We start from the raw sequence: 16,183 nt of genomic DNA, 5'->3' as shown, positions 1-16,183 counted from the left end.
TTTTATAGGTTACACGAAAACAAAAAAGAAAATATTATGAAAGTTGTTTAAGATAGAGGTATTTGAAAGCATTTTTATGACTTGTTAGGCAAGCAGATTTAATTTGTTTGAACTGGTGAAAATCAAAGGCTGAAATGTAATTAAAGTACAGAATGTAACTATGAGAACACAAAGACGAATAAGTAACTTAAAAAGATTAATAAAAAAATTTCAAAATGTAAAATCCCCAATGTGTAGAACCAGTATCACATACACAGAAAATAATATTTATAAAGAAAAAGTACTTAAATTCGGTCATAGAAAAAAATGCCATAAACACAGAAAATAGAATTATGTTTTAAAAGCATCTATATAATCCATTTCCTAATTCCCTTAAAACTGTTTCGATAAATTATTACAAAAATAAAACACAAGTCTATAAAAAATATTTATCACAGAGTAACAAATTCTTGGAATCCATTTGGACTACTGTGACCATTTTATTGGCGCAATGAATGTAAAGACGGTAAAATCCTTTATTAAATCCATGTAATTATAATTATCACGATGTCACTGATTCCATTTAAGAAGTTATTCACGGGTATTCAGTGATATTTACTGATTTTGAATCAACTCCATTCTTTCAACTACAAATTACAACAAGCATTATAAACTAATGTAAGATGTGTTCTTAAAACAGACAATAGCTCGCTATCAAAAGAATTTATTCTTGCAGACATGCCAAACGTAAGCATCAAAACTGATATACATATTAGCAAAAAAACTACATAAACTTTGACGCAGCATTCTAGTAAGCATTATTTATCCAAATTAAGACCAACTACCATGCTAGATATCTTGTAAATGTACATGTATTTATTAATGACTACCCTACATCACATGATTGTAAAATAGTATGACGAAACGATTATGATTTATTTCGGTAATGTTATACATACTGTTAAACAAGACTTCTAATATTTAAAAGCCAATTAATTGTCTTATCTAACATAAAATAATAAAATGGTTATGGAAAAGTAAAATGTGATAAATTAAATGAGTATTTATATAATTTGCACATATAATTATTTTAGTCTATTTTTCGCAACATACCATAGCAAAATTACTTTACAACAAGAGATAAGACGTGCACACAAAATGGTATTCATGCAAAGAGACTCCTTATGGTATAAAATAGATTAAAATTGACAAATTTTTAGAATATAAATATATTTAATACGTACCTTGAATTTTATCAATGACAGTGATCTTACAGATGTGATATATTCTCGTTAATTCCTCTGCTGTGTTTATTTAATGAATAGCGAAAATTAAACATTATATAAAAAAAATATATTAAACGGTATTTTTCAATACGTGTAAATTAATTCTAAATACAAAGCAATATTTTGGTACGTAGAAAACCTGATAAAACTTTTTTTTCATAAAATGGCCCTGAGCTATTATAAATGACTAGCCGAACCCGCCCGCTTCGCTGGACGTGAAATAAGGGAACTGCATTGAAGGCAAATAATTAAGTAATGACTGTTATGCGCAAGAACCCATTAAAATTAGTATAGTAGTTGTGTAGAACGCCGCGTATAAACAGACAGACGGACAGAAAAAGAACTACATTTTTATTATAGTAAGATAGATTATTCTTACATGTTCGCATCCATGCAGTATATGAAAAATCAGCATGCATAGCCCTATACCTATAACTATACGTAGCTGCTGCCCACGACTTTTTCCGCATGGAATTTTGTATTATCTTGCACCATTTAGAAATTTGAACATTATAACATAACAGTTGATACAGTTGTAGTAGTTTTATTATGTTCACAAATGATAATTTATCTCACCTCCATTTCAGTCTTTGCAATAAAAATATGTTACTACCTAAATTTTGTGTAAATATGTTTCTACTTTCTAATGTAATGTCGGGAAGACACTTCATAAAATTTCTTTGTAAAACACATTTACTGTTTTCCCGTCTTGAGCTAGAATGTAAATATTGTCTGCATTACTGACCCGCGAGCTAGCCACATACATCTGGCCGTGGGAAAAACAATCAGACCTTAAGTCGACACCAGCTGCCTTAAGGCTCTGACCCTGAGACTTATTTATTGTCATCGCGAAACAAACTGCTATTGGAAACTGTGTGCGCTTGAACCCGAACGGGAAGTTATTCGGGATGATCGGTATGCGTGATATGAAAACAGTTTCACCTGAGCCACATCCAGTGTCGGGTTCCATTGCACAATTTTGGGGGAGTAAGGTTCCTCAGAAGCATCATTGGAACACCGACTTTGAGAACAATTTTGTGAACAGGAAGACCACTTGCAGTGAGAGAACTCAAAAACTCAATTGGATAATTAGTGGCGTCGGCCTGATTAAGGACGCTGTTAAACGATGTGTAAACCACTTCAGCCCCATTCAATTCGTTAAACATTTTTTCATTGATTGCAGCAGCTTGGTCATTTATTGGAGTGAGTATGGCACGTTCACATAACCACGTATGTTCCTGATGTTGTATGTTTGACAGATCCCCGAATACCAAACGCATGAGTTCGTCTTCCGAATATACGACTCTGCCAAGTATTTCTGGAAGCGTCACCTGACCGTGTTGCTCAGGGAGGGCACCTTCTCCAACTTTTAATAGAACACCGGAAAATTCTTGCGCATGAGAATTACCACCCAGCTGTGCTCTCATGTTAATTGTTAGTTGCAGTTTTTTTATTTGATGCCAGAGGTAAGAATTCTTCAGTGAAGCTTTGATATCATCGGCTCTAGTCCCTCGACTTGCAACTGGTAGAGTTTGCCGAAAATCTCCAGATAAGAGTAGTGTGACATTCCCCATGGGCCTTTCATTGCGCCTAATGTCCCGTAGTGTCCTGTCCACAGCTTCAACTGCTTTTTTATTCGCCATCGTGCATTCATCCCAAACGATTAGAGAACAATCTTGTAACACTTTTGCCATATCACAATTTCTTACACTTTTGCCATATCACAATTTCTTGTTATCGAACATGTTGGTGATTCATTAGTGTCTTTATGAGAGCAGATTTTCATGAAATAAATCATTCAACGATAAAAGCTGTTTATTTAATTTAATTAAGCGGATGGGTTCGCCCCAAGGAGAAAATTGACGTGGCGAGACCTCGTGGACATAGAGAAATGACACCCACTCACTATTTATGTGTCTATGAAACATGATTTTTTTCTGCAATTTAAATTGTAATATACAAAAAGGGTATTGAAAATTGAAACAAATATGGCGACACTACAAACTGTCAGGATCTGTATTTTTTTCTTACTCTCTACTAAGTTCCTTACAATAGCAAAACTTAATGGTTTTCTTATAATAATTATATTGTATGTTTATTATTTTTATAGTAAATATAGGCCTATTTTAAATATGGAGGCTGTAACGAAAAGTGCAATGTGCAGGAGTGGGTTATTCGATGCTATCATCGTAACGGAAACACAAAGGAGAGGAGCATTCAATTGGAAAAGTAGAAAGTTCTAGAAAACAAGATGGTGGATGTGACATCATAATTCATAATGGCAGAATGTTTTAGAGAACAAACATGGAAAAATACAAAATGGTCGCTGGAAGTGACATAAACTAAGATTGCCACTGGAAGTGACATAGTCCAATTTTGTTGATTTGATGGTTTCCAATTGAAATGTTAGGAAACGAATAACTTATTTTTTTTTTTTTTTCACAATTTCACAGTGAACACAATACCGGTTTATCACATGAAATTAACTGAGCAGAGAACAATGAGTAGCTGTCAAACAATGTATCACGCACCGGCGCCATCTACTTAAAATGTTAGTTTGTCCTGAATTTTTCCTGAATTTTCTTTGCTATAAACCTCACGGAGCCCGAGACCTTTCCAACGACTGCAAAACCGTGGAAATCGGTTCGTGCGTTCTGGAGTTAAAGCGTCAGGAAGGAAAACCCGACTTATTTTTATATAGTAGATTAGTAAAAGTTAATAAATTATGTAATTTTTTTGTAGATGGTAAAAGCCTGAAATTGATTGCTAAAATCAACTTTACTAATCACTGTTATAAAACCTTTTAGCCTTTATTTTGCTCGATTATGTAATGTTTATGTAGGTATATTTATTCATGTTGCCTTTGCCGATTATTAATAACTTAAATTAAGAAACGATACGATACTTTGGAAATTTTCGTGTGAAATTATCTATTTTATTTTATTGAAATATATACGGTCGTTGCTCCAGAAAACGGCAAAATTAAAGCTTTCGGAATATTTCGTGAAGAAAATTAATGTCAGAAACTCTTTTAGACGTGCGAAAGAATAGGAAACTATATAAAAATTCATCTAAACGCGATGGTGATTAGAAAGTTTTGAGGCAGTTTTTCACCAGAATTATAGACGCGGAACTGATGGCTGACAACGATTATGCAGCCAGGGTCAGTTGAGATACGCCCGGGTGTCGAAGACAAGAAGACATCGAGCTGTGTTTTTGGAGGCGCATCATCTTATTCTTCTTTGCATTTATGTTCCTCCGCCACACACTTTTGATGAACTCGTTCCTCTCTATCACTAACCCGCCGCTCCTATGGGTTTTAGCTGGAGTTACCGCGCACTGAATGCACATAAGGGGCTGAGATCCCTGGTTTGGTCTCATATCGTCAGTCCATTAGCTGAGTAGTTCAGGTGCCACAGCAATTCCCAGGTGAGTCGTGGCAAATAAACTTTCAAGTGTTGTTAGTTGTTCACGTCAGGTACGTCGTTTAAACTTGTTTAAATTTCTTTTCGACACACCACCATCTGAGTTTAGTTTTGGTTGAACTTTTGCACCTGTTTTCTTGCCTGTTGGGTGTTCAACGTTCGCTCACGATTTTATTTGCCATTATCAACTCCAGCGCTGAAACCTTGCGAGACGCATAGTCTCTCTTTGAGGGTTTCTCCCTGTAGGGACAGCGAGCCCTCTGCCCTTCGTCGGTTCAGAGTTTGATTGAGGATGTAAACTAATTTTTTGGACTTGGCAGCAGTTTGAGCTCGCTGGAGCTACTGCCCTACGTTAACTCCGATGAACATAAAAGTAGAGGATAAAAAAGTTGTGTTCCTTCGGGTAGAAACATAGTGGAACAAGTGGAGCAGTCTACAAGAGATTTAGAATGTTCTGATTATGAGGAAATGGAAAAAAAAATTTAAGTGGGTAAAAAATAGTTCCGTCTACCCCGTTTGGAGACTCGATGACATGAGGGGTAAGGTTGGTCTGAAAATTTCGGTACCTTCGTCAAGGGGATAAAGTGCACTCACACACAAAGCTTTACGTGTCACGTGCTATGTACGTGTGCGTCATTACGAAGCCGAAAAGACCGCCGATCATGCGACGGGAAAGCGAAGGGTGTTTTGCCGGGCCGTCGACATGTGTGAACCTCACCTGCTTTGTGAGTCCCAGGCCGTCTTCCTGCGCCTAGCCGCCGAGCGTGGGAACAGAACACACAACCACGTTGATTCAGATGCAGCATCACATTCCACACACACGCAAGGTCGAGGAAAAAAAATAAATTGGAAAGGCTTTTGCTGGCGTCACTTTACACAGCTAAACTGTAAACATAAATTTGATCATTTGCATCCAAGCAACTGTATCGTTACAAAAAAAAACGTTCTTAGTAATACAATGTTCTGATTATTTCCCGCGCATTTATGCTTTGTGTTGTCCCAGTACCTACTTATATTGAAGTTATTTGTAAACCATTACCTGAATAGCTTTCCAGTATTAACTGCGCACATTAATAAGTATAATCAAACAAAAGAAAGTCAAATTATTTACTATTCGATAATCATTTCCATGGTTTAAAAAAATTATGCTTGTCAAAAAAATTTAAAATTATGCTTTAATTTTCGTAAGCGCAACATTCAGTATTGTTTCAGAAAACGTATTTCACACATGCAAAAATAACCATAGCCAAATGTTGTAATGTTACAGTATCTTCTTGTATTTATTGGCCACTGGTTGTCAAAAAAAAAATCTTTTAAAAAATTTTTTTCCGTGTACAGGCGGCGCGCGCACTTGTCCTGACATGACCCTATGCGTGAAAGTAAGTTCTTCGAATGATTCTTGCAGTGGGATAAAATCGATCCAATATAATACCCGGGACATACGTCTGACTTCGGACGCAAATGACAGTTCCCGAAAAGTCACCAACTGTTTCGTGACGGAAAAACTACCGGGTTCTTCCGTGCTGTCAAAGTGTTGCCGGGAACATCTGTCTAGTCTCATTAAGGGTTCGCCCATGGTTCACTGTATGGCCCGGAGTTGATGTTTTTTTTTCTGTATTTACTGCCCTTGTTGAAACTATCTCATCATTATCATCATATTTTACTTATCTGTTCACCAAAAAACATATTTTTGGACTTTTACAAATGATTTCTTTGAGAACCAGTTGTCAATAAATTGTTTGTTGTACTACAATAAATGTATTGTAACTTTGTACAACATATTACTTTGACTATTTTTGCATATATATATATGTGTGTGTGTGTGTGTTATTCGAGATAAAACTGAGTATTTATTAGAAAATAGTGCGTAATTTTATATTTAATTTGATTTTTCATTCAACCATAATTTTTTTAACCATGGGAAGATTACAGAATATTAAATCAGTGGACTTTATTTTGTTTTATTATACTTATTATGTGGGCAGTTAAAACTAGGAAGCTATTCAGAGAACCGTTTAGATACAGTGACATGCTTTGTGTTGTCCCAGTAAGAATCCATACCAGTATTACTGCAAACACTATTTTGTAGGAATAAAGTTGATTTCATGTGAATTTACAAATCTGTAATTATACATGCATACTTCTGTTACATTTACAAAAAAATTCAGTGTGAGGTCTTTTTATGTTTTAACTAACTAATGCCAAGCATGCGTTGCAATGCGTCATTAAATATTATTTATAATTTGTTTCAAATAGGTAAACATATACAAAGAATCATTCGACCTCCCTTTATAATTCTCTGTTTATCTGTCTCTCTATGCATATCCTTCTATCTCTCTATTTCTCAATATACATATAAATATCTATATATCTCTCTATCTCACTCTATATATATATATTTATAAAAATATATCTTCCTCCATATATTTCTATCTATCCTCTATACACATATAACTATATATCGCCATATCTCTCTATTTATATCTCTATATATCACTGTATATCTCCTTATATATATCTCTCTGGCTCATTCTCTATGTCCCTCTCTATATTCCTCTATCTCTCTATATCCCGCTGTATGAATGTTTGAGAAATAGTAAAGTTTGCATGCAAGGTTTTAACAGCACACAGGAAAAACAAAAGATGTCCAGAATGCAGGCTAATTCACTGCTTGTGTTAGGGACATAATCTCAATACTGCAGGCTACAAACATGAAAATAATACTTGCCCCGTTTTAAACATACTCAAATGTTGAGCAGCAATAGCAATTATTCGGCTTCGATAAAAACTTCCTTTAATAAAGCTGAAATATTTTTTAATCACAACCAAGTTTCCCCTGTGAGTGTGAATCTTATGGAACATTGAGCAAATCTTTAGGTACTCAGATTAAAATAAAGTCTAAATTTTTTTGAAATTTTATATTGTTTTCATTATTGAAAAATTTAAAAAAGATCTTTGCTTAGCATAAGCTTCCTTTAATTAAAAATGACGCCAACAACAAAACAAAACAAAACAAAACAAACTACAAGGATGAAAAGGGGGACAACCATAGCACTAATTACTAACACGATACAACTTACACGATGCAGGCTCTTAATTATACATTGTCATTCAAAAACTAATTAAGTATATTTCGGAAAAACGTTAACAACGAAAATAAGAACATTTTCAAATTTGCTTGACATAAAACATTTCACCCAAGTTCCTGCAATTTGCAGCATGCCAGTTCATGATGATAGATGCTGGTGACATGCCTTCAATAAAGGTTATAAGGATAAAAAGAACTTAAATTTCTAAAACGATGTTCCTTCACATACCGTCGCAAATAAAACCTAACTGGCTGTAACGAAAATTATAATTATCTTTTAACACGTGTTTCAGACATCTTACAATTTAAATTAATCCACAACGTTTTTTTTTTTACAGTATATTAAGTTTTATAAATACCTTTGAGTATAAATTTGCATCAGCGTCTGCAGTAACGCCTACGTGATTGTTATAGGAGCTAATAGTATAGAGATAGAAAAATTAAGGCTTAAGAAATAATACGATTTTAATGTTCACTAAGACTACCGGTACACACTCATATCGAATATCACCAGTTTAGTTCATTCATATTTATAAGTTTAGTTAATGCTATTTAGTTTGTCTTTATTTTAATGTGTAGCATTCCCTAGTCTTAATTTCACAAAATAAGTCCTAAACGTTAATTAATTATGCAGAATAAGAAGGTTTTTTGATTTATGATATTAACTTCTAGTTTTTTTAAAAGCGTTGAGATATATTCCTATTGGTAAATGTCTTTAATAATTTGTTTTTCTTAAATGATTCACGTTACTCTTTAAATGACTGAAAAAGCTAAAATGGTCTAAAAACGTTTTGACAGGAGGTTCTGTAAGCTGTAGTCGTTAAGGATTTTTTTTGAACTTAAAATATGTTTGGATGATTTACTAAGTTTCTATCAATGGGATGTAGTTTGTAAGTAATATACCCATATTTTGTTATGTTGTGCTATGTTGTCTATCTAACTGTACTTTTACTATATCCTTGCCTTTTCTCCTCTTGCTTCGAGTCTCAACAAACAACTTTCATTGCATAAAATTTTAGAATTTTTCTTCGTGCCTTTTTATTTATTTAACCAGAATTTCATTTTATTGTGTTGTTCCTGCTATTTACTACGTTATTCAATATTCAATGGCATCAGAACATCTTGCAAGCTAATTTGTCGTTTACTTTTTGTTACAGCGGTGCTTTTATGCTGTTATGAGACAGTGTTGAACTAGGTGACTGAAACATTCTGTGGCTATGTGCACAACTATCCATCCGCGGTTGCATACAAATTTTGTGTTTTTATGATTTGCTTAACTAAAATAGTTATTAGTATATTTCTTAGTTAGAACTCTTAACTCATATGCAGCGTATTTTAGGACCCATACTTTTACTAATGTGTCTAAGTTTGAACAGAAAAATTAAATTTGTATAAAACAAAATTCAACCATCTATTGGTGTTGTTAACATTGTAAAGGCACAAACTTCGAGATGTAGTTACTGGCAAGACAAGAAATGAAAAACCTAAACTGGGAATGTTTCTATTGCGTAGGCCTACATTACATCCGTTTTATCACGATGCCGTTGTACCGCCAAGTATGCTCAGTGATTGCAGGTAGGGTGAAAGTAATTTGAAGTGTGTGTACTGTGTGCAAGAAAACCAGGAAAAAAAATACTCTCACATAAGTTTCAAATACAGTTAATTTTTCCCAAAGCCGTCAGCTAAGTCGTGCTTGATTGGACTGGCACTGAAAAGAGTAAGTAATAACACAAACCTTCTTTTAGTTTAGGCGAATATGGAATAGTTATCTGGCTGACGTTCTTACGAGCGTAAAAGTGAGCGTAAGAGACGCGCCTATTCAGGACTGTATTTTTTTGTTAGTGAGGCGGAATTATAAGGTCGACGCTCGCTGGTGCTTCTGGTGCGGTGTCGTCTGTAAGCGCAACGCTTTTTATACTGGGTCGCAGTCTTCATGAGATTCGAGCTGTAACAATAACACTATACGGCGGAGGATTTGAAGATAAATGCAAGTCCCTTGAGGGCTTTCAAGAATCTGTACCAGATGCTTAATACCTAAATTTTATTAAATATAATATGCGTTTTAGCCATTTTCACTTTTCTCAAAATACAGTTTAAAAACTGTATTCGGAAACAGAACAACTAAATTGGCCCTCAAGTATTCTTAAATGATTTAATAAAGAGATCCCCACTACGATATGTTGAGCGGTTTTAAAATCGCGTGTTTTTTTTTTTTTTTGGTCAAATAGAAATAAAGCCAAACAGTGGTCAAGTTTACGGTTGAAAGTGCATTTTGCTCAAAAGTGGACATAAGTTTTGACACCGATAATTTTTTTCTAAATATTCTAAAGTCAATCTCTGGCCTATTTTCATATTTTTGGTTGGATATTAAGATACCAACGTCTCGGGTAAACTTCCGACGATGATCAGGGAAAGCGATAAAAAATAACTCTCCAAATTTCTTCTTCGTCTCCTACCACGACGGGAATCAAGCGGACAACGCCAGGGGAAGCCACGGGGAAAACCCCGCCGACGAAAGTGAGCGCGAGTTGGAGAAACAAAGCGCGCTCGCTGGAGCTGGAGAACTGGAAGAATCCAATATCAGCTCCTCCTTTTGGTGTTGTTCTTCCCCCCTCCCCCCAACTACCCCTTCCTCAGCGCACCTAAGACTGGAAGAAGAAGGAAAAAATCCCGAGGAGAAAGGCGCTTGTTTTTGGGGTGTAGTTCGTTTGAAGCGTGGGCCAACTAATGACGTCCGGAAAGAAGACGTACTAGGCCGCCTGGCAGGGTCAAAGAACGGCGTGAAGAGCTCCAGGTGTCTTCGCGCCATTTGAAAACCCCTAGAGATTTATTTAAAGTGAAACCTCATTAATGAAATCGCTGGTAATAAAAAAACCTCATTAAAACAAAGTTTTTTTTCCAGATCCAAGAATTTACGGAAGAGTTACAACGCTATGTAATTTATTTAATACAAAAGTAATGCAAAGTTGTTTTTGTTCCAAGGGTAAAAAATTATATGTAGTAAAATATGGTAGGTACAAGAACATAGATTAATGTAAAGAAACTATGAGAAGTTTGAACTTAAAATAATGCTGAAGCCATTTCTTTGCTTCATTTTAGCTTCGGGAGAAATCTTAGAAAAATTACGCTTCCCAAATATTGGTAGTGCATATTTTTGTAGGTAATTTCTAACCTTTATTTTAATCTTTTTAAGTGTGAAACAGTAGAAAAAAATTTTTGAGCCAGACGTGTAGCCATTATAAAATCCGACCACATTAAATATATTTCTCCTTGTTGAAGCGACATATCGACTTCAATCTAGGCATATGTCCAACTAATGCATTTTTTACGGATGGTCCACTCAAATAAACATTTCATTTTTTCTATCGCTTCAATTTTTTCACCATTAATTGCTTTATGATAACTGCTTACTATAAAAAGACATGTTAGTATTCATAATTAAATATTTTTATTTTCATATTGTACTCTTAGTAACGGTAATTCACTTAAAATTATCTTTCTGTGATTCTGCAGCAACGTAATGCGTAAAACTTCTATGAACTAATTTCAAAACATTTCTTTGTAAAATTCTATGATACATAAATTATACATAATGTTACGAGAATGCTAGAGACGCGACAGGCCTGTGTTGTGAAACTGTCAGCCCGGCGCGCCGGCCAGCGAGAGGGGGGGTGGTGGTGGTTTAGGGGAGGCCCCGCCTCCTGGACACAGGTGGCGCCCTTCGCTCTGCACTGATTCGATTAGGAGCAGCGCTTGACATTGTAATTTTTTTTTTTCGGTGTAAGAATGCTTTAGAAAGTGTCAGTATGTTATTAAAATTTATTGACTTTCCCCTCCCCTCGTGGTATCGCAGGAGTTAATAGAATATATTTAAAAACCCATTTTTATAGAAATATTTATTTTGTTCAGGATGAAAAAAAAAATATTTTTTTTTCCTAACCGACAGAATATTAAGATGATATTCTTTTTAACATGACCTTCAGCATTTAAATTTCAATTTATATGCATGGTTAGTAAAAAAGCAGTATCCAATTCGAAAAAAATAAATAAACTACAATTGTTTAAGAACGTACATTGCTTGCTAATGTGAAAAGATATTATGCAGTCATTTATCGAACCCTCTATTTTTCACGTTTTAAACTTTACACGTTTAATACTTTACACGTATGTTTCAGCATTAAATTGGCTGTAACTGCAGTGACCAGCATTTTCCGACACTTGTTTTTAAAATGTTAAACAAGCCTCTCCACAAAAAAAAAATAGAAATAACATGTTTTATTCCGTATAATTAGAAGCTAGGAAAAATCGCGAGTTCAAGACCGCTAGGATAGATTCCATGATCCTCTGCATACTCGGACAAACGTCGCCTGTTCATTGGCCGCTGACTTGTGATTCGATACTTCCTTGAATGATGGTTTCCAATGGTTACCAATGGCTCAAGCATGAATTCAAGAATTTTTGAGGTCTCTAAAAATAATTCTCTGTACAAAAAAAATTTAAAAATTACAGTAGATAAACAAGAAGCTTTGTGACACTGATGTACTTCATGCACTTCTTTACACATTGACGTGATCCTTGTTCGAGTGTCCGGACAGCAGGGAAAGGTTTGTTGGCACAGGACTCACCTGCTATTTTTTTTTCACGCACACATTCAAGTTTCAGGGACTGGGAGAAATTAAGGTGATTGAGATAGGAACCAACAGAGTTTTTTTTGTCCATAACCAATTTCTATGGTTTAATATCAAAGGTTTGCCTTCATCAAAGCATAAATAACATGTAAATTCAAATGGAATTTCTTGTAGCAGTTAGTCATTTTAACTTCTAAATTCCATTAAATTAAAATAATATGCTTTAGCGAAGCCAAATATTGAAACTCAGGCGGCAGAATCCTGTCATGGCCTAAAGATGGGCACTGCTCGGTCAGTGTTGACGAGAGGAGAGGGGAGAGGAAGAGATGGCGACATGGCGGCGGTCTCACCTGACGTACTCCTTGTAGTTCTTGGGGCGGCTGTTGTAGTACAGCGGCTCCGACTCGTTGTCGCTGTACCGGCGGCCGGAGGAAGGGTCGCGCGCGTGGCTGTAGCCGCCTCCCGGCGACCGGCGGTGCTGGCGGTGCTGGTGCTGCTGGTGCTGGTGCTGCTGGTTGGCGCCGCCGTAGTCGTCGCGCTCGTACGAGTTCTCGCGGCTCGTCTCCAGCGAGCGCTGCGGCGTGGTCAACTGGTGCGCGGCGGCGCGGAACTGCGACGCCGACGAGTTGGCGTGGTGGCCCACCGGGTAGTTGAGGTCGGAGGTGTAGTCGCTGTCCTCCGAGTAGCCGGCTGCAACGCAGAGCCTCGCGAGCTCACGCCGGAGACAGTCCTGCCACAAGCAGCTACCAGACAGCAGTCGCCAAGCCTCGCTACCCATCCACGAGGTCACCTCGTCAAACAGTCCCGCGTATTGCAATGCAAGTACAGACCTAATAATTAGAGTCCCGGAAATTTCGCGGATTCCTCTGGCCTCAGGATAGAATTCAAAATTATAGGTGTGCTCGACCCATGTTTACTTTCCCCGTTGGTTGATTTCTTAGCGAGAACATTTTTATCCTTGTTATTTGGCACTACCTGATTCGCTTGCAGACGTGTGACAGTCCAGCAAGACTCTAGTCCCAAACGAGTCGGATTTAAAAAAAAGGCTTTAACTCTAGCAGAATAAAATGTGTTAAATCAGTATATAGGCTATTTCGTTTAAAATTTTTATCAAAATCGATTCAGTTGTAAAGAAGGGGATGCGAGATAAAATACCTTATATAAAAAAAATATATTTATATCCTACTGGTACAATAAAACAGGAAGCAGCACAAGAGTGATTGTAGTACTTATATATAAATTATAAGATTTTTATTATAAAAACCTAATTCACCATATTTTAGCCAATTATATATGAAATTTCGAAATTTTTGATGTTTAACTGTGCTGGCTACATCGATTTTCAAATCTGAAAGAAACAGGTTCATTAGTTATTACGTGAATAAGTAGAAAACATCTTAACGTTTACATTTATATATTAATAGAACCTGTAACCGGCTTCGCATGGGTGCATGTAAAAATACGAAGATATTATTATAGGGGTCTTTTCATTCGTTATAATGTAACACTTACTTAGTAAATTGACTTTTAACTCATTTAGGTACAAATATGTTTTTAATATGTTATAAAATTAAAACATATTAGGAAACACTGATATGAAATTCCATTTATAAACATACGTGTAAGAGTTTATATAAGAAATCATTCTATCTCTTCACTATTATAAAATAAATTAATAGGATAGTGCAACTAACAAACGTAAAGAAAATATTAATAATTTAAACACTTTATACACATACTTCCAATTCTCATAGTTGTAAATATACATAGTTCGTGTATGTCTTCATTGTTTTGCTTATATATTTTATTATTAAAACCTTTAATAAAATATTTTTACTAAAAGATACATTTTTTTTCATTTGGAAAAACGTAGATTTACTGCAATGAAACGATTTTTTAAAATGGTTCATTAATTTTCGAGTTTACTAATTTTAAAAAATCTTACATTCTCTATTATTATAGATTATGAAATGTTTCATTAGAATTGTTCATTTTTATTTTCTCTGTATCTTGGTTGTAGTTTTATAATAGAAAATATTTAACGTCCACGAATTACAAAAAAAAAATGGAAATTACCTTAGTTCGATTAATTAATTATGAACGACTGGCCTATGATTGATGTAGGCGAATAAGGAATAGTGACAGCGAAGTGGCACACTTCTAGGAGTTTTGCGTGTCACAAGAAATTATCTTAAGCCCAATTCCGTGCGTGCTCTTTCGCGGTGCAATTTGTAAGTAACTATTCCTTGAATAATAAAAGAGCTGGAGACGATATTAGCTTCAGTATCTTTGGCACATCGCACGCAAAGAAGATACCAAAATGACTGATCATCCCACTTACTTTCTGAATATATTTAACACTATAGCCTCACAGATCATCTATTTTACATCTAACTAGCTCCAGCACCCGGCGTTGCCCGGGCTGAGCTGTGATAGCCTATATTGTCCGCAAAATGGATAGCGCTACATGACAATGTGGTGGACATAGAGTAATGACACACGATTTGCTGTTTGTATTTCTATGACCTATGATTTTCTGTTTATCTACCCATGGCGATCGGTTGAATGGTTTAGAAGTCGATACACTGGAGCGCCATCTAGCGGTGAGTTTCAAAAAAATAGATAGCATAAAAACCTTATCCATGAAAAAGAAAACCACTTTGACATGCCAACTTTCATAGCGATCGGTCAAACTGTGTTGGAGTTTATCGACGTCATACATACCAATCTTCCTATTTCAGATGTAGAGCTAGATAAATATGATAGCTAATGATAAAAGATTAAATGAAAAGAAAATTAACTTGCTTGGCTGAATTGCAACATTTTAAAGCCATCTTTTAAAAATAGTGAGTACTCTAATTAATTTCCTTGAATTTTATGTTAATTTATTTATTTGAATAACAATTAAGAGACTTAATAAGTTTATTGAATTTTTAAACATAAAAATAATTATTTTAGAACATTTATTATTTGAATATACATATGTATATAGATTTTTAATTTACCTTATTTGCAGATCTAATTTTTTATTAAAAGTAATCAATGTTTTAAATAAATATAATATTCATAGCTAATTAAATATTCAGAAATTTAAATAGTAAATTGGGTATTCAAATCTCTTAAAACTAATTTTTTTTCTAAATAATGTTTATTAAAACTTTTATGTTAAGTGAAGAGTCTTTTTAAAAAATAAAGGATCAAATAAATCAAATTATGAATTATTTTTCAAGCATTGTTTTAAATCTAATCGAATTTTGCGTGTTGCCGAGTTATGTTTGTCAGTATATATGTAAATTGGACATTTGATAAGAAGTAAACTTTTCATTTACATACATAATTTTAAAACTAAAATTGTACCTAATATCTTTTAAAATAATATTACAGTTTATAGGCCAACGTGAAAAAAATTTACAAAATAAAAAATGCTACTTTTTTAATAAACTGGCTAGATACGTGAAATAAACGCCGTAAAATCAAAATCGTAAATATAAAAACCAACGAATAACAACGAAAAAGGTAAAATTAAGTTTAAAATAAAATTTTTCTTGCAATATTATGGTACAATTAGTGAAAAGTATGTATAAGGCACACATAAACGAATGAAAATATTCGAGTGAAAAGTAATATTTTACGTTACAAAATTATATTTTGACAAAATCTTAAGTCAAATAGCCTTCCAAGAATAGTGTGAGCCTGGGACTACTCAGCTACGTCTAAGTGTTGAAAACAATGGAATATCATAAGGATATACAAATCTTCCAAAATATTGTTAAAATC

The 16,183-nt window shown here is 34.7% G+C and overlaps 1 protein-coding gene across 7 annotated transcripts in view; it reads right to left on the bottom strand.

Annotated features, from left to right (window-relative positions):
• LOC134537788 (protein unc-13 homolog B) overlaps positions 1-16,183 on the bottom strand; it is a 1,087,975-nt gene that overhangs the window by 658,339 nt on the left and 413,453 nt on the right. For 6 of the 7 annotated variants that reach the window (XM_063378591.1, XM_063378590.1, XM_063378593.1 and 3 more), the window contains 2 exons: positions 12,757-13,096; positions 5,409-5,441 (listed from right to left, as the gene is read on the bottom strand). In XM_063378591.1, coding sequence (XP_063234661.1) covers positions 5,409-5,441; positions 12,757-13,096 — 373 coding nt within the window. The remainder of the gene's footprint in view (positions 1-5,408; positions 5,442-12,756; positions 13,097-16,183) is intronic. The other variant, XM_063378592.1, reaches the window with a different exon arrangement.

The sequence above is a fragment of the Bacillus rossius genome, chromosome 12 (genome assembly GCF_032445375.1).
Source record: "Bacillus rossius redtenbacheri isolate Brsri chromosome 12, Brsri_v3, whole genome shotgun sequence".
NCBI classification, from domain to species: domain Eukaryota; kingdom Metazoa; phylum Arthropoda; class Insecta; order Phasmatodea; family Bacillidae; genus Bacillus; species Bacillus rossius.
This window is presented reverse-complemented; position numbering and strand designations above follow the sequence as displayed.